We start from the raw sequence: 27,000 nt of genomic DNA, 5'->3' as shown, positions 1-27,000 counted from the left end.
TCACACTGGTAGGCATGGGCAATAGTAAAAAGGTTCATGATTTATTTCTACTGCTGTTACGCAGCAGGACCTAATGCTACTCATGTAGCATGAGCGAGGATGGGCCTTGATAATTTGTTAGACTGAGTTTTTATAAACGTGATTCAAACACAGAATCTGAAGAAAGGAAAACATCATTTACCATTGGCTAGATGGACAACGTGTGATCATCTCCTGATTAGGATAATCTTAACTTTACCAAGGTCTGCCTAGAGTTGTTTATGAGGGAACATGTATACAGCTCATTGTGACCCTCTAATAAGTTTATACATACAATCTCTGCAATCACTTCTAGTCCGGCACACAGAAGGTCAGAACTTCACAACCAGCTTCTTAGTAGAGAAAGAGACGATGGCTTTGCCTTCAAAGCCTACAGAAAACACATGTGGGATGCAATACGTGACACATACCCCACCAAGATGGACCCAGGAAAACTAAATGCCTTGTTGGTGGGTGACGATGAAAATGCATTAAAATCCATCCAAAATTTCCAAAACATATGGTGAGAAGAGGCAGGTACAGCCTGGAACCTGAATGAAACTAACCAAGGACTGTTAAAAATAATTTTGAAAAGGTGCATGCAATAGCACCTTTATAGGAGGCAGTGGAAAACGTAGTTGGGTTCAATAACCTGCCCTGGGAAACATTCCAAGCTCATCTTGTACACCACATAGACCAGAGCAGGAAGAAGAAAACTGGCTCTTCTGAATTAGCACTACTGCACACTAATGACACAACTGTAAAAGACACAACTAGGAGAACTCGGCAATCAATAAGGCTCACCTCAAAACTGCCCTATGAGCGGACCAAGCCAAAGACAAGGACAAGGAAGACAGCAGAAATGGCCATAGGGCCCAGTGCTGAGACAGTTTGGGATCCTCCAGGCTGGTGGTAATAACACATGATCACAGTCACTTGATTGCATGAAATGGATGAAAAGAGCACACCAAGAGAAACTGTCAGATCAACCCATGGGAAAATCAGCAAGGACAGCCAGAATACAGGGGTCAACAGGGGGCACCACCAGTGCCCAATGACCTGGCCAGGACAAGCAGGGCCTGCAGCAAATTGGAATTGAAGATTCCCAGAGAAGCTGGAGAGGAGAACATGCAGTACGTCACCACAATGAATCCAAGGCAAGAACCAACAATTATGGCGTCTATCAATGGCATGAAATCAGTTCTTTTTATGATAGACACCATTGCGACTTTCTTGTATACAGTACAGACCAAAAGTTTGGACACACCTTCCAAAAGTTTGGACACACCACCTTTTCAACAGGCCAATGACCCCAAACACACCTCCAGGCTGTGTAAGGGCCATTTGACCATGAAGGAGAGTGATGGGGTGCTGCGCCAGATGGCCTGGCCTCCACAGTCACCGGACCTGAACCCAATCGAGATAGTTTGGGGTGAGCTGGACCGCAGAGTGAAGGCAAAAGGGCCAACAAGTGCTAAGCATCTCTGGGAACTCCTTCAAGACTTTTGAAAGACCATTTCAGGTGACTACCTCTTGAAGTTCATCAAGAGAATGCCAAGAGTGTGCAAAGCAGTAATCAAAGCAAAAGGTGGCTACTTTGAAGAACCTAGAATATGACATATTTTCAGTTGTTTCACACTTTTTTGTTATGTACATATATAATTCCACATGTGTTAATTCATAGTTTTGATGCCTTCAGTGTGAATCAACAATTTTCATAGTCATGAAAATAAAGAAAACTCTTTGAATGAGAAGGTGTGTCCAAACTTTTGGTCTGTACTGTATAGGCCAGGAAGGCCCCAGACTTCCCCCTCACACAACTCAATAAAAACCACTGGCTTCTCAGGGACAAAGATATTGAAATGCATGGAGCCCTAGACACTAACGGTTGAAGACACCACAATAGTGGCACCACCTTTATATTCACCTATTATGATTGCAACAGCAAACAAGATGACCTCTCATCTTTTGATACGGTTCAAGCCCTACCTGTTAGCCAACCATATTCAGATCAATTGGCAGAGCTTAAGGCAACTGACTCCGCATATGCTTAAGGAGTGTATCACTTATACAGCCCAATTTGGGCCCAGTGAGGATTTCACAGAGCAGATAGTTTGCTGTCTTTGTGACTGCCAATAAACCTACCTCAACTGAATCCAGTCTTTGTGAGATTGGCTGATCATTTCCACTTTGATCTTCAACTTAGAATTATTGTTTAAAGTTATAGTCAGAATCCAGGTGCTAGCTTGGGACAATATAGGTTGGAGACGGGTTTCTCCTACACTACATAGGAATAACATTCATGAAATACATCAGTCAGAATTTAGGCCTCATCGTAGCACAGAGATAGCACTGGTTTAATTTATGTTAAACCATCACTTAAATCCTCTGATTAGGATTCTGTCTCCTTGCTGGTGTTATTTAATCTTGCAACTTTTGACACACTATTCTACTTGAAAAAAGTTGTTGGTGTTAAAGGTCTTAATTTACTGATCATTCTTAATTTGTATATCTAAATTGTGACTTCTCTAAACATACAAAACCTGGTATTAGCTTACACTATTAATTAATTACCTATTAATTTCCATAGATCTGGAATGTTTATTGATATTGAGTATTGATATTGGTAAATTTGGAGTTTTGGTTGCTATGGCATTTGCTAGCCTAAGCATTTGCATTGGTTTTACAATTATTCTGCTAAGTTGCCACTTCCAGTTTGGGGAGAGTTGGGTTGTGTTAATAACTCTGAAACTACACTGCACTCGCACTTACTAAACCACTCTAGCACATGGGTGCAAACTTTATTGTGCAACCATCTGTACAATATAAACAGACAAGAAACTAGCAACAAATGATTCAAAAACCATTTGAACATATATATAAATAGCAAATGTATTCATGGTTGGCTCCTTGTATGCACACTTTCTGTACAGTAAATGCACTGTGGAATTAAAGTAAGTCAAAAAAGGTATTACCAACATTTTGAAACAATGCAAACATTTATTTTCTTTGTTGCCATGATAAAAAGTCAACACATCTAAGGCTCATCATTGGAAGTAAACTATGAATATACGGGTCATGGTTTATGACTATTCTATGTTTTGTATTCTGGTATAATAAGTTTATTAGTCTTGCCAACACAACACATTTAACAATACTCAAATCTTTAATTTTATCCAATAAAGGAAAATAGTTTCAAACAGCAAATACACTTCTCATGAGGCTTGACATAATATTGGGATATTCGATACATCAGCAGGCAGTAAGAAGAACAAAAGTATGGTAGGCATAGCAGCAAGTTATTTCCATTTAATAAGTGAATACCAAATCAAATCATGGTCATTCATTAATTCATTCCTTTGTTTATGTTTATTCCCATGCAAATACTTTATTACAAGTAAGAAAATATAGCCAAAAGTCTTTAAGTTAAATAACCTCACTCTCCTTAGTTTCTATATTTAAAAAAATGCAGTGAATGTCATAATTTATTCAGTTTTAAATGTCAAATAATCTCAAGTGATTTTTTTTTGACAGGTTTTTCAATCAGATGCTGAACATCTCGTGTCTGACAATGCTATTTTTTTTTCCATAAATATATAGCATGATACCATACCCTACAAAAGAAACCATCATAGAATTAAGAAACAATTACATAACATGTTTAATCACTTTTGCATTATTCATGCATATACTCATCATCGCTACAATCAGAGTCATCTGCTTCCACTTCACCCTCAATCACTGACTTCTTCCCTCTGCAGCAGGACACCATCATACCAATGAGAAACACCTAAGAACCAATGAATTTTAATCAACAACATTGTTAGGTGGTATATTCCCTGCTATGTAATACATAATGAAATCCTATATGTTCTCTAACATTCATTAGTGTTACTTGTTCACTTTGGTAATGACAAGTCTTCATGCATGAACTCTGAATAATGAAATAAATGAATAATCTTAGATAGTACTTACAGCAAGAAATGCCCAGTTGCCAAAGTAGTATATAGTGCTGAAGAACCAAAACTTGTGAAGGAAAAGATAAGATCTCGTCACTGTGCACTGATCTGTAACAAAAGTAACACATTTAGGTTTTTAAAGCCATTAAACGTAAATAAAGGGAGTAAAGTCGGTTGCAAAGTATCCATAAACAATTAACAACATAAAATGGTATTGCAAATGAAGACCTCCTGAAAAGAAATCCAACAAAAACTCAGGTTTCCATACAGTTTTCTATACCATTTGAATGAATGATCCCATCTAGTCTTAGCATGTACTGTACTATGTCTGTCTAATGGCTGAAATAATTCAAGTCCATCAATAGACATAATATTTAACATTACAACATTTAGCAGATCCTCAAGTTCACAAGGTGAAGCAATATGAATATCACAACCGTGCTGAACAGGTTAGTATACCATAAAAAGAAGACAAGACAATGGAGGATGCTTTAGCATTTAATTTCTTCTGTTGAGATGCACTAGATCTCACTGAAAACAGACGATCCTTTCTACCATTCTCTCTTCTGTCTGCCATCTACAGCTGTTAATCTGGATTACAAATCTTGCCAGGTTTTTTTCACAGATGGTTCTCAACAGCAGTCTGACTAAACAAATGATCATGTACACCACTGACCTCCTTCACTTTCAATAGGTCAGCCCTTACAGGGTGGGCCAGAACTTCAATAACAAGGCTCACAGAACTGTTTTGAGGTCAGACCTTTTAGTTTGTTTGCTTTTTAATCAAATTCATTAAAGACTTTATTAAAGCACAATTCTAATTGAAAGAGATTTCCAGGGGACAGATCTCAATTCAAACTCTATATTTGATAATACGACTGACGCAACAGTGGTTCAGTGGTGTGTATATATTTTATATTGTTGGGTCTTCATCAGTTCCTCAGGAGCTGTTGGCTGCACAATTATTAACCATTGTAGAAAGGACATTACTTACATTTACAGTATTAACTGTCCACTGTCACCCAAATGATGGGTTCCCTTCTGAGCTTCGTTCCTATCAAGGATTCTTTCTCATATCATCTCAGGGAGAGAAATATAGTAACTTACTTTAAAACTTTTTTTTACTTTATTTCTAAACTTCTTTAAAGCTGCTTTGAGACATTGTGAATTGTTAAAAGCTCTATAATGAATTGAATTGAATATAAGACATATATACACATATCTTATTGGTTTTAGTGGAAGCAACACTGCATTCACTCATACCAAATGAGTGACATCAGATGGAGTTGTGTGGGTTTTGCCTGTATTATAAAGGTTAGATGGTGACTCATCTATCTGCTTCTTTGTTAAATCCGCCTTAGGCCATTTCATATATGATAGCATCCTCCGACATATACAGCAGCTCCTTGTGCTACACTGCCATCATCAGTTTACTCTAAAACATTTAGATGTAAAGTCTGAGCAGGCAGCAATGTGTGCATGATGAGAGCAAGGCCCACCCACACACAAGATTAAAAAATGAAGGCAAGTTATGGCCACTATGGAACAGTGTCAGAACACAGGTTGGTGATTAGACAAGCATCTGGTACTAACTACAAAGAAAAGAGGATCTGGCTTGACAACCTCTTTTTGGAGAATATAAAAAGAAGAACAGCAAGTAACAGATGAGGGAAAAAGTGAATAATTTAATGTCATTCATTTGAACATCTGCTAATGCATCTTTTGCATACAGTTCTGCTAATAACTGTCTGTTGCTAGGGAACAGTTAGGTTGGAGTGAATTCTCAGTTTAACTGATAGGCTTCCAACTGGTGGAAAAGTAATTGTTTATATGAGCTTAACCTTAAAAACAGCCATGTAGTTTGAAATTGATCTTATTTAGAATGATGCAATGTGAACAATTCTCCTTTCTTAAACTTTCTCATTTAACAATACAATTGAGAAATAATAATATAACTACTCACTTGTTGCGTGTATCATATTTAGATTCCTTTATTCCATGATTAGGATGTGTTACAAAATGTTACCAAATGTAATGCTTGAACAGAATGGGGATAGAATCTGTACATATAATTCATATGTTATCAATAAAAAACAAAATTGAAAATGTAAAAGAAACAGAACAGACTTCAATCATTTCAGCATTCAGTTTTTGATACAAAACTGTTTTTTGACAGGATTCATTAAAGGATTTATATATACCAATGATGATGGGAGAAGTAAGGACACTGTAAGGCCCATTTTAAAGCTGCAGATCACACTGGCACATTGACTTGGTGAAGTGTAACCATGACAACAACACTTACTACTGCGCAAAATTGCCATTATTTATCAAAATGTGTACACACAAAATATTAAATTGAGCAAATGTTACAACCTATATTGGTGTTAATCAATTTTAGTTGTGGTGTATTGGAACATTCAAACTCCTACCAGGTTGGAGACCTTGTTGTAGACCTGAGCACAATATTTTATCAATATGACATGCTGTTAAAGCCATGCTGTTCCTCAACCTCACTATCCATTTAGCAGGTCTGAGTCTAACAAAAGCACAGCCAAACAAACTCTTAGCTTACAGATTGTATACAATGTGACTTCGAAGGAATTTCACCAAAAATATAATATTGCCAAAACACAAAAAAGAGAATTTTGCTTTTAATAAATTGTGTGTATATTATATATATATATATATATATATATATATATATATATATATATATATATATATATATATATATATAAACTAAATAACCTATGTATTACTGACTGAAAATATAGTATAGACTGTGAAATGATATTCAGTTATACCCTATATTTGCAGTATATGTACTTAAGGCCAGCCAACCAAAACTGTTAGAACTGCTGCTTATAACAGGGCAGCATAACAAAATCTTGAGGCTATCTGCACTTCTACATACATAAGCTCACAGCGTCACTCTGACAAGGAACAATGAAAGCGACGGACAAGCTGGAGAGCATTGCAAATTTTATTCCCTTTTCTCCTGGCCAAAGATAGCTGTGGCATCATCACAATCTGATTTTGTGATCTTCTAATAATAAGGGAAATACTACACTCATTCGCACATACTGTAACACAAAGTTACATTTAATTTTTTTAGTTACTTTTTTTTTAATTATAACTTTTTTTAAGAGTGAAGAAATCTACCCCTTCTTGTGTGGGCCGTCAGCCACTACCTGCCACATTTGTGATCTCTGCTAGGCTAAGTTTCAAACATGAAAGAAGAGTAATATAAAGAAGGGGCAGGTTTTTAATGTTGTATATTTGTTTATGTAGTTAGAATACAATCATTTGAGAACACCTACTCATTTGTGCAATTATCCAAACAGCCAGTTGTGTGGCAGCAATGCATAAAGACTACCAGATGTGGGCCACGTAATGTTCACATCAACCATTTGAATAAAATGCAATCTTAGTGATTTTGACTGTGGAAGGTTGTAGGAGCCAGACAGACTGGTTTATGTAGTTCTATAACTGCTGATCTTTTGAAAGTTTACTCAGAATTCTGAAATAAAGAAGAAATATTCAGTGAACTGCAGTTTTGAAGACAAAAAATGCCTCGTTGATGAGAACTCAACAGAGAATGGCCACAGTTGTTTGAGCTGATGTTAAGGCTATATTAACTCAGATAAAACTTTTGTACAATTGTGGTGTGCAGAAAAGCATCTCAGATTGCAGCATGCACAACACATTGAACTTTGAGGCACATGGGCTACCAAAGACCACATTGGGTTCCAATTCTACCAGCCAAGTACAGAAAACCGAGGCTGCATTTGGTGCAGAATCTCCAAAACTGGACAGCATACATACCCTGGCATGATGAATCTAGATTTATGCTGAGGCTCACAGATGGTAAGGTCAGAATCTTGCCAATGGCATGAATCCATTTACCCAACCTGCTCTGTGTCAACAGTCCAGGGTGTTTTTTGGCACACTTTTCAGTACCAATCAAAGCTTCAATACCACAGTGTGATGAGGGGTGTTAGTGAAGGCTCTTATCACATAAATGATGGTGTCAGTGATGAACAGTTCGCAAGGTGCGCAAAAATGTCAAAAAATGACAAAAACATTAAAAAGAAAAGATATTTACAGTATATACTGTAATAACTGTTGGGTAGTTTTAGTTCTAGGTACTGGATTCTTGTCTGCTTTAGTAATCAGGTTAGTTAGGAGAATATCTATAAGGTGTGTTATGAAGTGCTGGTAACACCCAACTAGCCCTAGGAAAGAGCCACCTCTTTAATGGTATAACTATTATGTAGTTATGCACAGCTTCAACCTTGCTGACTTGGTGGCTCATCTTGCCATCCCCTACCTACCGGGCAGAAGTCACTGGAACTTTGCAATCCAAATGACATACATGTGAACTGGAATAGGCATGGGGTGTCCTGAATCTGGTGTACTCTCTAGACCTCTTCTACAGTAGATCCTGCCAATAACCCAAGCAGAGTCTGACAATGTACCTGGGTAATCATTGAAGCTTGAAGCCCAACTTTCATAGGGACCAGGAAAACTGGACTACTTCCTGATCTGGTTGTTGGTTTAATTAAACATTGTTAAAATCATCTTCTTCATTTTCTGGTCCACAAGGCTCTCTGGAACATGTTATAGTCTCTGCAGAATAGGATGGGTTCAGTCTGGTGGGTAGTGTGATCCAACACTGCTTCATGGATGGCTGATGTTCCTGCTTCCAAGATATTCTTTCGAACGACCAGTGGGCCTTTGGCAAATCAGCCACAGACCAATTCAAAGGGCAAAATTCCTGTAAAGCTTGGGTCACCTCTTAGTATGACATGAGAAAAAAGTCAGCCATTTATTCCACTTTTGGTTCACTGGTGAACTTTTATGTGTTTAAGGGTTTGGTTGTTATTCCACAAGTATGTCTGCAGTTGATTGGTTTAAATAAGGTTAATGTCTAGCTGTCTATGAAGTAGAAACAGAAGGGGAAGTTGTAGCCTTGTTCTGTGATGAGTGTTGCAGTCCCAAGAGCTAAACAAGTTCACTGATTGTGATAATTCTGCATAAAAATAAGGCTTCAGAATACATCATAGTTTCATGATCACTGATACCAAAAATGTATTGGTTACTGCGAGCTCTTCTCTCAATTGGATAAACTAAAACCATGGCATTCCTTTTGAATGTTGTGAAGATCACTGGTACTGTATACAGCAGATCATGGGCCAACCTGCCGACAGCAATTGTCTTCCGATTGCCCTGAGAGTCTTGATTTTTGCCAGATATGACTCCAATAGATTACCTTTGGTTTGTAATAGAATGAGAGTTTTGTAGCATAAAATTTCACCACAATATCTGCAAGAATTGTGTGATGCAATTGTGTTAATGTGGACTAGAATCTCAAAGGAAAATTTTTTTTATTTTTTTTTTCAGAACAAAGAAAGGAAATTTCCACTATTAGTAGTGTTATAAAGTGTTTGATAAGTATATATATAAGTGGGAAAACAGGACATTTCATACAAAAGAAATGCCTCAGCTTAATAAGCAAAGTGATTCTGAAGTAGAATAGAAAACTGAAATTAATAGTTTTTAAAAGAAAATGTATTCTTTGTGTATTGTTGATTAGCTTCCACTGTTTCTTGTCAACAAGATGAAGTTCATATGTTCCTTCCCTTCATTGTTCTCTTTGCAACAACTAGTCTATAGTCGACAAATGGTTTCTCTGAATTGATTACAGTAATAAAAAATGCAATAACTCACTCATGAGGTAATAAGTAATAAAATAATTAAATTGAATTCACTCCTGATAAACAGCTTTGATGTTTTTATCTCATCTGTATAAGACAAGTTCTTTACAAAGGGTAGCAGTGCCAGGATCATCCTGGAGGATTTTAGGTAATTTAATTTAATTCATTCATAAACCATATTATTATGGCCATGGTTGTTGTGCATCCAGTACCTATACTTGGAACATTGAATCAGATACCAAGGCATCAACTGCATTTCATTTCCTTGTACTTATACATGTTTAATGACAATAAAGTTGAATCTAATCTAATCTATTCATGCACTTACACATTCAGGGGTGTGATAATAGAGAACTAGCGAAAACAGGCAAAAAACAGGCAGACACTAGGCAAATATGTACAGAAACTCCACACAGTAACCTGAGACTGAATAGAACTTGCACATCACACCATCCAGTATAATTTCAGTCAATGTTATACTAATAGGATAAGTGTGCACAAAAAGAGATAAATAAAGTAATTCACTCAATAGTAGTACTATAGGGTCATGCCTGTCTAAGTTAATCTACAGTCCTATAAATAAATCACATTTTCTAACTTTACTCAGTAGATCATTTCTCAGTAGCTAATAATGGGAAATGGAAATTTCAACATGCTTTGGAAGAAGTAATGATTGCATGTTTATAAAAGACTTTTGTTTGAGCCAGGGTGTGCAATACTTCATCTACAATGGTGTGAAAAAGTGTTGGCTTTTTTTTTTTTTTTTTGCACATTTGTCACACTTTAAAGTTTAAGATCATTAAACTATTTTCTATATTTGTCAAAGATATCACAAATAAACACAACATGCAGTTTTTAAATGAAGGGAAAACAGAATCCAAACCCACATGGCCCTGTGTGAAAAAGTGTCTGTCCTCCCATTAAAACATAACTTAACTGTGGTTTATCATACCTAAGTTCAATTTTTCTAACCACACCCAGGCCTGATTACTGCCACTCTGTTCACAATCAAGAAATCACTTAAATAAGACCTTACTGACAAAATGAAGTAGACTAAAAAATCCTCTGCATGATGTGTAACCAAAAGCTACACATCATGCAGAGATCCAAAGAAATTCAGGAACAAATGAGAAAGAAAGTAATTGAGATCTATCAGTATGGAAAAGGTTATAAAGCCATTTCTAAAGCTTTGAGACTCCAGAAAACCACAGTGAGAACCATTATACACAAATGGTGCAAACATGGAACAGTGGTGAACTTTCCCTGGAGTGGCGGGCATAAGAAAGAGAATGGGCAAAAATGGAGTTCCAGTTAGAAAACTGCTGAGCAAAAAGAACAAAATTTTCTTTGATCTTGTTGATCCTCAAGACTTTTGGGAAAATACTCGGTGGACTAGGTGTGTCCCATTACATTACCCATTGGCGTAAAAGTAACACTGCATTTTAGAAAAAGAAATAAAAACATCATACCAACAGTAAAATATTTGGTGGTGTGTGATGATCTGGGGCTGTTTTGCTGCTTCAGGACCTGGAAGACTTGCTGTGATAAATAGATCAATGAATTCTGCTGTCTACCAAAAAATTCTAAAGGACAGTGTGCGGCCATCTGTTCGTGACCTCAAGCTAAAGTGAACTTGCGTTCTGCAGCGGGACAATAATAAAAAAACACATCAGCAAGTCCACCTCAGAATGGCTAAAGAAAAACAAAATGAAGACTTTGGAGTAGCCTAGTCAAAGTCCTGACCTGAATTCTATTGAGATGCTGTGGCAGGACCTTAAAAAGGCGGTTCATGCTCGAAAACCCTCCTGTGTGGCTGGATTGCAACAATTCTGCAAAGATGAGTGGACCAAAATTCCTGCACAGTGCTGTAACCGACTCATTGCAAGTTATCACAAATGCTTGATTGCAGTTCTTGCTGCTAAGGGTGGCCCAACCAGATAATAGGTTTAGGGGCAAGCACTTTATTACACAGGGCCATGTAGGTTTTGCCCCCCTTAATGATAAAGATCTTCAATTAAAAAATACATATTGGTGTTTACTTGTTATCTTTGACAAATATTTAAATTTGTTTGATTATCTGAAACATTAAAGTGTGACAAACATGCAAAAAAATAAAAAATTAGGAAGATGGCCAACACTTTTTCACACCACTGTATACTCCAGGACAGGTTGAAATGTGGATTAGGAAGTGAACAGGAAGCAATTCCAAAAGTGTAAGAAATAGTGTGAGTACATGTGCAGTGAATTGTTGGATTTTATTCTAAACAAATCAAAAACACAAGTTTAAATAAGGTCTCGTTTTAAAACCCACACTAATACATCTACTTTGCTTCTAATTAAAGTTGAAACGTTGTGTTACAGAATCCTTAAGGGATGGATTCTTTTCTACTCACGCATTAAGAAATTTTCAGTGGTCTCAGAGTGTATAGAGTCTGAATTGCATGATGTGTTATCCAAAGGCCTTAAATGTATACCTACAAATCCTCATTGAAATCAACGGCTGAGTGCTTACTGTAATACACATGGGCAAAATACACAATACAAAGTTCTTTAAGCCAACATACAGTATAATGACATAAATATATAAAGTAATTTGATAGAAATGCATTCTACCACATGAAAATGTCAGTAAACCTAGAAAAAAAAATCAGCACTACAGTTTAAAAGCCTGTGACAGTTAGCAAGAGTAATGATTGATTTGGAGTGGTTGGCCTTCATCCTAAGTTCACAGAATTTATGTGAGGCCTCAAAAAGCCTAATGATACTTGTACTTTATAAGTACTTATAAAGTACAAATATACAAAGATATCTTTATAAGATAATTATGCCTACATGTGTCATTTAATTATAGACTATAAATTATGAATAGATTATCTATCCGAAAAGTCTGTATAATATTCTTGGCCATACTGAACCAATTGCATTATTAATAAACAGTCTGGACTATTAATCTAATGTCTACATTGTTGTAATGAGTGGATTGTTGTATTGTAGTGCCCTCCTCTGGATAGAGGACCTCATTGAGATTCAAACATATTGCAACACGGGAAAGCAAAGCAGAAAAGGTACCAACTAGCAAAGCAGCAAACCTTGCATTCCAAAATAAAATTCATAATAACTTTTTTTGAGCATTCAGCAAACGTATTGTAAGCATCTACCGTAAAGATATGTTCTGTATAAGTAACAATTATTCCAATTATAATGGTTTAATTACATAAATGCAAAGCACCATTTACCAAATTAAACTTATTGCAAATTATTGTATATAATCACATACTCAATACATACTATTTAAAACCATTCATTCATTAATTCATTTTCTACCGCTTATCCGAACTACCTCGGGTCACAATTAAACCAAAATCTTAGTATTCTCCACAAAGCCCATGCTAAAAACTGTAGGTAAGGCTGAAAGGAACATGCATTTAAAATAAATATATAGTCTTACCATCTGGAGCATCTGCATCACATGTTCTGGTGGTGGCAGTAGACGTATGGTTTTCCTGTAACACATGGACTCCCATCATCACAATATAGGCACCCAAGTTAATTTTCTTTATATGCTTTCAGAGCTGTAAATCAGTGTTTAATAAATTTACAAAAAATAAATGCAGGAATAAAAGATTTTGTGACTTTACTTTTAGTTTTACACCCATAAAAATGACAACACATTAGTTACAATACCAATAAGGTAAATAACGGTCAGATTATACACACCCTCCTCTTTATTAAGAATGACAGGACACCTGCACACTCATGTTAGCTGCACAGTGCAGATACAGAACAGATACAGGCCAAGAGCTTCATGCTGAATGACTGCTGGCGTAATTATCAGAACACTATTTAAGAGCCCAAAAGATACCATTTTTCATCCGTAATTTCTTCCAACGGTCATAACCAACGTGCTCTTTAATACAACCGCCTCTGTTTTTAATGCCGCACAGTCTGCTTGCTTGAAAGCCTTGTGTAATAAGTTTCTTCGGATTTTTGTGGATAAGGTGGCCACTATCAGGACTCTTATCCCCCCTACTGTTACTGAACCCTCTGTCTCTTTTCTGTGCTGTGTTGTTTTTGATTGCTTTCAACCGATAACAATGTCACAATTAGAGGATGTGGTGCGTCATATTAATCCCTCAGGTTCCCCCCGTGATGCTGTTCCCCCTCTGATTGTTTAAAGAGGTTTTCCCTTTAATATAGGGCAATTGGTCAGTATCATTAATAACAGCTCATCTTCTGGTGTGTTTCCTATTGGTTTTAAACACACAGTAGTACAACCATATGTTAGGAAACCTGATCTGGGCCACTCTGTACTAGCTAACTTTAGACCTATCTACAGATTGGCCTTTCTTTCTTAGAAAGGTCTTAGAAAAAATTAGGGATGTACCGATATTTTGGATCTTTATCGACACCGATCCAAGCACTTTGAGTGGATCGGGTATCTGTGGTGCATGACCGATCCAAATCCGATACCCGTGGTCATGGGCGTCGGAACCATTATATGTGGGTAGGTTCAATTTAAAGTGCTATTATTTGGTTTTAAATCTTTAAATCGGCAGTCCCTGACATACCTTACAGAACTGCTTTACCCTTTCAGTCCTGCCCATTCACTTAGGTCAGCTGATCAAATGCCTCTTGAAACCAAAAGGTCAAAGAGGAAGCTTAGAGGAGACTGTGCCTTCTCTGTTGCTGCTCCTAGGCTATGGAACATCAGACAAGCACCATACTTGCTTCTGTACATCAGACAAGCACCCACCGTTTCCTTGTTTAAAATCCGGATTAAAACGCATTTCTATTCCTTGGTTTTTGTTTCATTCTGAATTATTGCTGTTATTATTTTTATTTGTTACATTGTAATTATTTTATCTGTATTTTATAATGTTCACCACTTTGTGTTCAGCGTTGGCGGTTTTAAAAGTGGTTTATAAATAAAGAAGTATCATTATTATTATTCAATTAAAGTTCCTTTTAAATATCAGAATGAAGAAAAAGTATGATCATGGATGTAGGTGCGTATGTAAGTGAGTATGTCAGAAACTGCTGAACTCCTGGGAGTTTATTCAGAATGGTGTGAACAACACTGAATAAAAGGTCTGCAGATGGAAATGCTTTATTGCTGAGGGATCAAAGGAAAAGGGCCAGACTGGTTCAAGCAACTCAAATAAGCACTCTTTTCATGTATAATACATCAAACATAAAGATGGAGAGGCTACAACAGCAGAAGACCACATCAGGTTCCACTCCTGTCAGACAAGTCAAGCAGGGAGATGTTGTCCTCTGCTGTTGTAGCCTCTCCAGCACAGGGTTAGATGTGTTCTGAGATGCTTTTCTGCACACCAGAGTTGTAAATAGTGTTAACTTGAGTTACTATAGACAGCTCAATTCAAACTGATAATTTTACTCTTATCTCAATGTCTCTCTCACAGGGCATTTTCTAATATTTACTATTGTGGGTAAATATTAGAGACCAATTTATGTTTCAGGAGATTGGCAGTATCTGAAATACCAGCACCAACTATTATACTACTGTTCACAGAGATGACAGATTTTCCTCATTTTGATGTTTGATGTAAACATTAACTGAAGCAATTGAACTATATCTGCATGATTTTATGCACTGTGCTGCTGCCACTTGATTGCCAAATGTACATATGTTTCTGTTGAAGTGACTATTTAGTGTATATTCTTGTATTGAATGAATATTCTGTGTTGAATGAATGTATTTCTGAGAGGCATTGTAAAGACTGCTGCTTCAATATTCATTCAACTCCTTGCCTTCTCTTTAATAACAAAAATAGACTTCAGTGAGCAGTGATCGAATGATTAATGATCAAATGAACTAGATTATGACTAAGAATCATTCTGTGTTATTTTAGTGGCAACCTGAATAAACACATTCTGAAGATGAGTGTAAAACTAAATTTAGGTAATGGGCCACATAACATTTACTCCAAAGTCAAGTGGGCTGGTCAGAAAAAAGTCAGCTTACGCAACCTCCCCATCATCTCCTAAATGCCTTAATATATTGTGAATTACCTGGAAGGCATCAGCTAAAAAAAAAAAAAATGAACGGACTTTAATTCTAACCCGTACTCTTTGACATACATTAAAATATTTGTATTATCTTACCTGCCATAGGTACTTTTGACTGCCATACATGACATACTGTGGGGCAAGGCTGTAGATTATGTAACTGGTGTGAAGTACAATCAGGAGAAGGATCATACAGAGGAACAGCAAGGCCTGTGGACGAGTTCTTTGAGGCCTGATCTTGTACAACTACACACACACATACACACACACGCACACACACACGCACCAAAAATGAATATTTGTAGCTGATGAAATCAAGCAAAGTATTAACAAATTTTGCTTAATTTGAAATAATTCAACCATCCATATGTTAACTGTACTCTACTCAACAACACATTATCTACTAGATTGTTCTGACATTATATGACAAGAAAGCTCAATTGATTACTGATTATAAAAAGAGAATTTGAAATAATCACAAAAACTTTACCCTTATCCAGAAAAACCATATGCCCATATTACGAATGCCTGCCATGGAGGTGAATACAAAGTACATGGTGATAATAGTGATCAACACATAGTCTAGAGGAAAAACCTGAAAAAGACAAAGAAAACATGTCTGAAACCTTCCCTGATGCAGCAAACTAACATTAAAATACCAATAAACACATTTGCTTGGCTACTGATGGACATTAGCACAGATACTGGCATATATACCATAACTTGTTTATACCACTATTTATGCTATATACATTTCCTATAAAATAATAAATAATTATTAATTATATATTTTAAATAAAAAAATTCAATAAAGATTCTAAACAATTTCATTTATATGTAATAATGTAATAATATATTCACAGACAATATCATTTACTAATGTCAATAATTACAAAATGTAATTAAAGTGACTGTAAAATACATTTAAATACAGTACTTAAAAAAAAACTTTACACAAACTACTTTCAGACTGACTGTACATCATCATGTAAAATGTTCACGAAAGCAGGATACGTCTATACACTAAAGTATAAAGTAGTTCCACTAATCCAGGAATAGATACTATTGTGTTCCTAAAAATTAACTGTTAGTTTTGTGTATACAGTGGACAGCTTAGATAATTAAAAGCTATTCAAGTAGCCCCTCACCGGTTGTAATGCCAGCAGCAGCTCATTTAAAGGGTTTGTTAGGTTTGTTCCAAAGACAATAAGGCCAGTGCTCATCCCAGATGAATGCAGGGCTTTGTCCAGACTGCAATAATATAAGAACAACAAACCACCTTTAATTTATTGGCTACAATGTGAAGACTAAATGAAAATCTACTTGAGAGTAAGTAGTTGCAGCAAGTCATTGTTTTCCATTGATAGATCTGAAAACAGTAAATGTGTTAAATTAAGTGTAATGCTACATTGATCAACCTTTATCATGTCTTTGTCTTTTGGGGGTGAGGGGGTAAACTTGAAATATTAGCTTATGATAAAACTGCTTACTTGGAAATGAACAGGCATATGCAGAAAAGAAGTGCCACCAGTATAAAAAAAACTCCAAGCAAAATCTGAAGACAGAGACAAGAAAAAATGAAATAGAGACATTCACATATTTTATTAATGCGCAATCATATAGTCAGGTCAGTCTAGAGCAACGCATGTGTTAGCGTCACATACACATGCAGACTGGACAGTCACCTTGCCTTAAAAAGCACACAAATATTAAAACATTTTATAAGAGTTAAAAAATGATTTTATAGCTCTGATCAACAGATCCCACACTATCTCAAGAAATGATCAGTCTATATTTAATGGTAGATTTTATTTTAACAGTGCAACAACAAGCAACAAAATAATCCAGAAAAAGCATTTAAAAAAGTTATACAGTAAATTGATTTGCATTTTAATGAGTGAAATAAGTATTAAAAGGAGTGCTCTTAGATGGAGTGCTCCTAATCTCAGCTCGTTACAGTACACGTATAAAAGACACCTGTCCACAGAAGCACTCCCTCTGTCTGGACCTCAAGAACACCATCCACGCTGTTAAACACTGAGGTGCTTTTTGGGTGTTTTTTTTTCTGCTAAAAGGACAGGACACTGCATCAAAGGCACAATGGACAAGGCCATGTACCGTCAAATCTTGGGCGAGAACCTCCTTCTCTCAGCCAGGGCATTGAAAATGGGTCATGGATGAGTATTCCAGCATGACAAGAAGAAGCACATTAAGTTCCTGGAGTTGCCTAGCCAGTCTCATACCTTAATCCCATAGAAAATCTGTGTAGGGAGCTGAAGGTCTGAGTTACCAAAGATCAGCCTTGAAACGTTAATGACTTGGAGAGGATCTGCAAAGAGGTGTGGGACAAAATTGCTCCGGAGATGTGTGCAAAGCTGGTAGCCAACTACGAGAAATGTGTGACCTCTGTGATTGTCAAACAACGGTTGTGCCAACAAGTACTAAGTCATGTTTTGCGAAGGGGTCAAATATTTTTTCCTCATTAAAATGCAAATCAATTTATAACTGTTGTTATTCTTTCTCTAACTGTTAAAAGAAATCTACCATTAAAATTATAGACTGATAATTTCTTTGTCAGTGGGAAAACGTACAAAAACATCAGAGGATCAAATCATTTTTTCCCCCTCACTGTATAGGAGCTATCTGGAAATAAAAATATATGACATGGTTTACAATTTAGACATTAAATATTTCATTTAAAAATGTTATAAATATAAACACGGATTACTGGGTAGTTCTTAATTTTAGGTATTGGTGTACAATGAAGACAGCTTCATTTACGTGTTTCAGTGAACAAAATGTTCTATAATTGCAATCATTGCTACATCAACAGACCATGCAATGGTCTTATTTAATTTAACTTCAAGAGTCACATCAGAAAAAGATACAGTTTACAACAAGATCACAGTTAAAAAACAGTAAGAAAAAACATTAAAAAAATGTTTAAAATTCACAAACCTTAAAGGGACGAAGGGCCCTACCCACTTTAGTGCAGCAATTCCTATCAGCATTCTCAAGGTGATGGCCACGACGGCGCAGCAACAAAAGCTTAGCTTCCAGCTCCTGTAGGTTTCTTCTGTCTCGCATCGAGAGTGGCCTTCCATCCTCACACTGCACACAGATAGTTAAATTCGCCAAAATAAGTTATAATCACAAGAGTTTTTTGGCATGCCAGTAATGCAAACTATAATGAGTTTGTGAATGAGATATGTGCAAAGGGACATATGCACTGTGTTTCCAACTTCTGCCTCCCAACTATAAACACCCATTCACAAACCTTGGATTTCAGCTTCTCAATCTGTTGCTCAACCTCCTCCATGTCTTCTGTGTTCTCCAGGCGTTCATAGAGGACACTGCGTGTTCCTTTAATCAGATTCAAGGGTAGCACAGACATACCGTATGCCTGGCAAAGAGAGAATAGAAAATAAATTACACAATGCTTATGGGCATGAAGTAAAGCCTACACAAAACCCTACCTCTCTTCAGCCCAACACAAAGCTGCACCATGGACAATGACATTTCTGGCCATGCAGAAAACCCAATAACGGATATACTATTATACAACACATTTCATTATAATACAGACATTTATGTTTGCAGAGCAAACAACAATATGTGTGTATTTAGTATGTTAGAAAAAAAATTCTTAAAAGCATAACAAAGTAAGAATAAAAAAGGAGTAACCAAGACAAACTGATTAGAATGTATATGTTTACTTGTATGAATGCAGCCCTTTTTTAAAGAATGTGTTATATGCTTACTATAAAAGCAGACCAAATATGTCATAACAGGAATAGGACAAAAGAGAATCTATAAAAGCGAGTAAGTATTACCATCAATAAATTGAAAGTGTTCAACAAGTCAAGCAAGTCCACCTCTGAATGGCTAAAGAAAATCAAAATAAAGACTTTGGAGCCTAGTCAAAGTCCTGACCTGAATCCTATTGAGATGCTGTGCCATGACCTTAAAAAGGTGGTTCATGCTCAAAAACCCACCAATGTGGCTGAATTACAACAATTCTGCAAAGATGAATGGACCAAAATTCCTCCACAGTGCTGTAACTGACTCAGTGCAAGTTATCACAAACGTTGATTGCAGTTCTTGCTGCTGAGAGCCATCCAACCAGTTATTAGGTTTAGGGAGCAGGCACTTTTTCACACAGGGCCATGTGGGTTTGGATTTTGTTTTCCCTTAATAATAAAAACCTTTATTTATAACTTGTTATCTTTGACTAATTTTTAAATGTGTTTGATGATCTAAAACAAAGTGTGACAAACATGCAAAAATAGGGAATGGGGCCAACACTATTTTACACCACTGTATATGAATGAATAAACGATTTGTCCATCACAGTAGTATATAGACTATGGGTCTAATGTATGCAAGCAGCTATAATGCAGTTATAATGCAAAATAAAAATATGTTAAGAAAGATAAAGAAAGTTCTCATAAATTTAATTCTCAAGAGTATTCTCAAGAGCCGTACATGACTATGCGTTAAGATGTGATTATAATGCTTTGGATCATGAGCAAGTCCTTTCCTTCTCCATACTCTCTTCCTATAATTCTAATACAAGAAGATCTTTGTTTCATCTATCCATAACATATTTTTCTAGGATGTGGCAAACCTGTAATTACATTGATGAAGACTTCTCTTAATTGTTGGTATTTGTCCCTTATAATGCTTAAATCCTTATGTATATTTTATACCCATTCCTTGATTTGTGGTCAACAACCATTTTTATCTAAAGGCAATTGAGAGCCAATTAAAAATAATTCATATACATTTTTTAAATATAAGATATTTCCTTATTTCTTTTTATGGAAAATATTCCTTAAAAAGGTGTCAATTTATTTTGAGAATAAAAAAATATTTAGAAAATAATTTTCTAAGGGAAGAAAAAAATAAATAAATAAATAAATAAATAATAATAATAATAATAATAATAATAATAATAAGACAAAAATATTACTTTGTTTTTGCTTTTCTTAAATTAACGTTCCCTAATTATAATAATCTTTATTACAACAAGGATTAATCATTTGGACTACTATTTAAAAAAAATAAAAACTGTAGCGAGAAAATATAAACATTTTTTTTAATCTGCCAATAATTCTGAACAGTTAAAAATAGAAAATGCTGTAAAAATGGTAACAACCAACAATTCTGAATAGTGCCTAAGGTACAAGTTTTTTTTTCCCCATTATTAATTTAAAATGTACTGTACTACACTAGCAAAATGTTTAAAGGATAGATATTGTTTGCTTAATATGTGCCTTCTGTGTGAAGAAATACATCTTTTATTACAAGACTTACAGTCTTTAAAACATCTTGCATTTATTTTTAAGAGCTAGTGTCCACTTTGGCTGAAAGTGAAATGAGAAATTAACCAGGCCTTAAAAGGAATGACACTCCACAAGGAACCCATTACTCAATGACAATAATGCAGCACAGGAGTGGAAATGGTGCATGAGTGTAAAAGTGAGTGCTTTCAACAAGAAAAAAGTCAAATATCCTAGACTGAGAGTTAAAGCAGTGACAGTGGGAATAATCCTGCAAGCCAAGGGTTGAACATTAACTTTTTTACTCACCCCTAGAGTACAGAACACATTATCTGTAGGATCTGATCACTTGTTTGTAATTTAAATTTAATTTAAATGTTTCTATAAATCTATCATTGACTTTAGAGAGAAAAAAGATGCATACAGTACAATACCTTATTTCCATTTTCTTGCATACAAAGTCAAGTCACACAGTAGTCCAACCCTTTCATTTTTAACACTTTAAAAAGGGCCATCTTTTTAACATAGGTTTGCAAATAAGCATTGTGTTCACTCAGCTGTAGCCTTAACAAACTCACTGTGTACGTGATCACTGCCAGCATGCCGATCAAAGTCAGAGAGCTGATGGAGAAAGACAGTGCCACCAATCCATCTGTGCGTGTTGGGAGAAATGGACATGTATTAGTGGACATGTAAGGGTCACATTCTAGTCCTCTACTGTTATTCATAGTGCTTTGAGCCCATATACTTTTTTTACAGATATTAAAAGAGAATGTGTCTGAGAGGCATGTCATGCATGTGTGTCTATATAGAGACAGAGAGTCAGGCACACATGCAGCATATTTTAGATTATAGCTAGAAAAGGAACATGGTCCATAAATCACAGAATGTAGTGCTTGGGTTTTTATTTATCTCGGCGCATTAAACAGTCTCACCTTGAACGTCACTTCTCACTTTAAAACGTTTTTGGGATTCAGACACACATCATGCCAGGAAGTAAGGACATCAACCATAAGCACTGAGAAGCGATCACTATAAGCCTTCATAAAATTTCCATACAATTTAAAAGTCAGTTTTGGTGAACTGGAAGTTTGAATACTGTTGCCCCCACCTCTCAAATGTTCATACTGGTTTGTTGATGGGTGAGTGGCTGGCTGCTTTGTGTGTCAAGAACAGATGTATTTAAGAACACATGTGGTCATAACAGTTGCAGATCCCTGCCTATACACAATGTAAGTTGTCCTCTTTCTCTCTACTACTCCTTAGCTCCCAGTGATCCTGACCGGTTCTTCTCATAGGGGTCTCCGGACACCCTATTTCTAGTTGAAGTCTCTTCACTTGGAAGTTCTCACTGCTGCTGAAGGTGGCCCCATATGAACTACCTAAGATATAAGGGAGTGCTAAAGTGGATAGAACCACTTAGAGACCATGGCAGTTGGGGTGTGTTTGCATGTTTTATCACTTAAAAATGCTCCAACACTGCAGTCCTGCACGGTTTAAGAAACACAGCAGATGAGCCAATCAACATTTCAAAGTTTCTGCATGTGTGTTTTGAACTCTGTACATACTATGTACAACACTGAAGATAATAAGTGACACATCCAGGACACCCCACCCCTTCTCCCATCTCAGCTGCTCTACACTGTAGTTAAATGTATTTTACTGAGCTCAGTAATACTCTTATTACTACAACGAGAATTCTGAAAAAGTTGGGACGTTATTTCAATTTGAATAAAATAAAAACTAAAAGACTTTCAAATCAAAATGATCAAGTATTTGATTCACAATAGCACATAGATTTACACTTATCCATTAAATATGCTCATTTCAAATTTGATGCCTGCTACAGGTCTTAAAAATAGTTCAGACAGGGGGCATGTTTACCATGGTGTAGCATCTTCTCTTCTTTTCAAAACAGTTTGAAGACATCTGGGCATCAAGGTTTTGATGGGCATCAAGGCTATTGCTGTATGCACCTCCACTATCCTGACATCTACCAGTAAGCAGCTAGTAATATTATTACATATTACACCCTACTCTACCCTATCCTCTTCATTAGGATATCGATTCTGATAATAAAACATTTCATTGTAATTTTTTAAATGGTCAATTGTGACAGGGGAACACTCAACACAAGCCTACGGAGTTCTTATTTCAATGCACCTGCAGGTCCTGGGGCTTGTCTGTGCCAACACATTAGTCTCAGCCAGTGGAGTGGTAGTTGAATACCAGTGGTGGCCTGTACAATTTTCAGGACAGCAGATGCATAGGGATTTGTAAAGATTATAGATTTAAACCTCTTTCAAGTTGAATTTTACTGTGTAACTTATTGTATTTATTTCCAATCCAGGCTCAGGAAGTGCAAAAAAATGTCCCTACATTATTATTAAAGCTTCATAAATATGTAGTTCCTCAGCAGAAGGCAAAATGCAGACAGTAAGAGAAATTGTTGATCAGATTTTAAGCTCAAGCAGCATAATTATTTAGAGACAATCCAGTTGGTTTCTGTGACCCAAGAAGATCACAAGCCCTCTACTTCATAACTTTACTCAAACCCTACAGATTAATGGGAGTGTATCCAAAGAGAGAAGAGCATGTTGTAATCCTAATTCTAAACTCTAAACAGAGTCATCATCAAAATGTTTAAGAATTGGAATATTCCAAAGAGTTGCAGATGTATAGGTTATGGGGGTAGATTGCTCATCGCAACAAATTGTTTGTAGTATTACAGATTTTGCAGTGCAGTCACTGGATTAGACTAGCTTTTCACTGCAGGGGTTATTGGCCCAAAGTCACCACCCTGGCAAAAAGTCAGGCCTGACAGCAAAAAACTGTAAGTGTAGCTTCTATAATAGAGGTTCACAATATTTTTTTGAAAAATCTCATTGGTTTAAGTAAGCATCAAGCTGAGCTGTGACATGGTATAAAATGTCACAGCTCAGTAAGCATCAAGCTGAGCTGTGACATGGTATAAAATGTCACAGCTCAGTAAGCATCAAGCTGAGCTGTGACATGATATAAAATGGCCACTTGTTAAGGTAATTTAAACAATAAAGTGGTGCTTACTGCTGCTGCCCAGCTCTTTGAACAGGTACTGAAGCTTGTCCCATTGTGTAGAGTTCTGCATTGGTGGATTCTCCAGTGGTACAAAGGCCCTGTACAAGATCAGCAACAAACCAGTCATCAGTAATTCTTGCAACAAACCAATATGATCCTACTGGAAATTAACCATATTATTTTCATCATATCTCTTGAAGTATTTAAAGAAGAATATATGCAATATACAATGTAGTCAAGTTATGTACTTTATAAGATACTATGAACAGAACAGTCTACACTACCCTGGTAAAATTGTTTTTTTAATTTGTAACATTTTTGTGATGTAAAAACATGAAAGCAAGACAAATTATGTCAAACCTTTTTCAACTTTTTATGTGATGTGGTAGCACAGTTTTTAAGGTGTTAGACTACTGATTGGAAGGTCATGGGTTTGAACCCCTGGTCCACCAAGCTGCCACTCTTGGGCCCCTGAACAGCGAAACGAAAACGATACAGGGGGCGTAGAAGCCTTTATTATCGCCACATATACATTACAGCACAGTGGAATTCTTTTCTTCACTTCATTGGCCACGTGTCTTTGAGCGTATTTCCTAAACTGCTTCTCGATTGGTCAGAATAAACGTGCAGGACATTCCAACGAAACTCCGGAAGTAAACAAAAAGAGGAAAATACAGGAAAATACAGCATACAGTACACCATGGAGAGATAAATGCGTGCTGCAATTATGTAATTTGTAATCTACTACATCGCTTGTATACAGCACTCTATGCAAAGTCTTAATTTTCAGACTGAAGCGCGGCTTGAAAATATCATTTTATTGCACTGCAAACAAAGACGCATTGCAAGATACTTCAGGAGGTGGCGAGCATTACTTTTGCGAAACTGTGACATGCTCATCTTCCGAAAATATTGCCAACGACCCATGAGGTAATATTATGTCCCCTCTTTCTTTAAATTGTTTTCTGTAAGCTTCTGTAAAGCCTCCAAAGGTCTCATTGATAACATTCTCACTGTGTTATTAACCCTATATAATGCTTCTGCCCGCACTTGGATGTACTGCTGGCAGAGTTTTTTCACCTTAACCTGGCACTACTCCACAGACCTATGAAACCCCATCCCTGAGCTGTTTGCTAAATAAAGAGAAAACCGTGCTGTTCTTGTGAGTTTTTGAAAGTTGTGATCTAATATGTTCATCAAAACAAATTTCTATGAGGCTTCGCACCTCCTCGCAACTCCACGTCTGTTCGCGACCTGCCATTGTTGTGCTAATACTGCCAATAGAAATGTGCAATACTTTTTGCAGTTAGGTCTGTTCGATCTCGGATCGTGTTCTCACCACAAACAAACTGCTCCAGAGTTCGTTTGAAAGCGTACCGAGACCAACTCTTCAAGGAGGTCTCGGTTCGCTTGTTTGGTCCGCTTTTGGTGCGCACCAGAGTTCGATTGCTGTATTCTCACCTGCCCAAAGGAACCGCACCAAATGAGCAATCGAACTCTGGTACGATTCAACCAAACTAAACAAGGCAGGTGTGAAAGCGCCCTTAGGCAAGAGTAGACTCACTTGCACATTCTGATTCGGCAAAAGTATTCTTCCTTGCAAAAATGCTCCAGATCTATCACACATTAAGCAGATCTGTAATAAACAACAGCCGTCTTCAAATCTTCCTAATGGTTTCAACAAAGTTTAGATCTGGGCATTGACTGAGTTTTTTCTTCAGAAGCCGTTCCATTTTTGTCTTAGATCTCTGCTTTCTGTTGTTAACATACAGGTTTTGTGCCAAAACAGATTTATAATAATCTTGACTAAACCCTAGTTCCAGCTAAAGAGAAGCAACCTCATATCATGATGCTGCCACCACCATTGTAGCACTGTAGATATGGTGTACTTTCAGTTATTGTTGATTTATTGAGTTATTGTTAATTTGGTCTTATCATACCCTAAATTATTTAACACATGGTTTGGCAACATTTAAATGGCTTTTGATTTTTCGAGAAAGAAAATATTCCTGTAGCTCCAATAATGTTCCAACAGGACTAAGGATGTACTGATCCGATATTTTGGATCGGTATCAATGCCGATCCAAGCATTTTGAGTGGATCGTGTATCGGTGGTGCATGACCGATCCTAATCTGATACCCGTGGTCATGGGCGTCGGAACCATTATATGTGGGTGGGTCCAGTCAATTAGGCCAGAAATGTCCTAATAAATTAAACCATTCCGCGTTTTACATACGTATTGACCACGCTCCTGCTTCCTGAAATCCATGGGCGTGGTGGTTGATTTATGAACAGCAAACATCATAGACTATTGCTTAAACTTATAAGAAAAATACATATATATTAAATTGCATTAATGAAAATGAATAGAATAAATTTGATAGGAAATATGTTGCACGTTTAGCAGACACCCTTTTCATTTACCTCAGCGCGTTAAACATTTGGGTGCAAGGTTTACTGTTTAACCTTTCTGCAGACCTCGTCTGAATTCCTATGCAAATTAGGAACGCTGAGTCAAGTTGACCCTTTCTGTTTTGACTGCTTACAAAAAATTAATTATATATATGATAGCCTTTTTTTTTTTTTTTTTACCTTTTTTGTGTAACTTGTTTAAAATGTATTAACAATTTGTAATATTTGGTATAATAAACCTCATTAATATCCAAAAATTCCTAATTTTCTAGTAAAAAAAAATGAAATTTTGAATTATTTTCACTACAGAGGCACAAAAGTTAATGCACAATCACAGACTAGTATATTTCAAAGCCAGGAGATTGTTTTGAAACCATTTTAACAATTTTTAATGACAGTAAATAATAAAACCTGTTTTTTCCAGATCAAATTGACTTGAATGCTTATAAATTAACAAACATTCTACAATGATCACCATTCTGTGTGATCAGCTTACATTTGTAAACATTTTACACTTATGT

The 27,000-nt window shown here is 36.3% G+C and overlaps 1 protein-coding gene across 1 annotated transcript in view; it reads right to left on the bottom strand.

The window, feature by feature from the left end:
- Positions 1-2,998: 2,998 nt before the first annotated feature.
- The window catches only part of lmbrd1 (LMBR1 domain containing 1), a 39,818-nt gene continuing 15,816 nt past the window's right edge, over positions 2,999-27,000 (bottom strand). Inside the window, exons 6-16 of the mRNA XM_027174421.2 lie at positions 24,076-24,164; positions 21,588-21,661; positions 19,005-19,130; positions 18,686-18,838; positions 17,218-17,282; positions 16,876-16,978; positions 16,218-16,322; positions 15,824-15,973; positions 13,146-13,200; positions 3,994-4,085; positions 2,999-3,808 (exon numbers count right to left, since the gene is read on the bottom strand). Of these exons, the coding sequence (XP_027030222.1) occupies positions 3,695-3,808; positions 3,994-4,085; positions 13,146-13,200; positions 15,824-15,973; positions 16,218-16,322; positions 16,876-16,978; positions 17,218-17,282; positions 18,686-18,838; positions 19,005-19,130; positions 21,588-21,661; positions 24,076-24,164 (1,126 nt within the window). The 3' untranslated portion in view covers positions 2,999-3,694. The remainder of the gene's footprint in view (positions 3,809-3,993; positions 4,086-13,145; positions 13,201-15,823; positions 15,974-16,217; positions 16,323-16,875; positions 16,979-17,217; positions 17,283-18,685; positions 18,839-19,004; positions 19,131-21,587; positions 21,662-24,075; positions 24,165-27,000) is intronic.

The sequence above is a fragment of the Tachysurus fulvidraco genome, chromosome 7 (genome assembly GCF_022655615.1).
Source record: "Tachysurus fulvidraco isolate hzauxx_2018 chromosome 7, HZAU_PFXX_2.0, whole genome shotgun sequence".
NCBI classification, from domain to species: Eukaryota; Metazoa; Chordata; class Actinopteri; order Siluriformes; family Bagridae; genus Tachysurus; species Tachysurus fulvidraco.
This window is presented reverse-complemented; position numbering and strand designations above follow the sequence as displayed.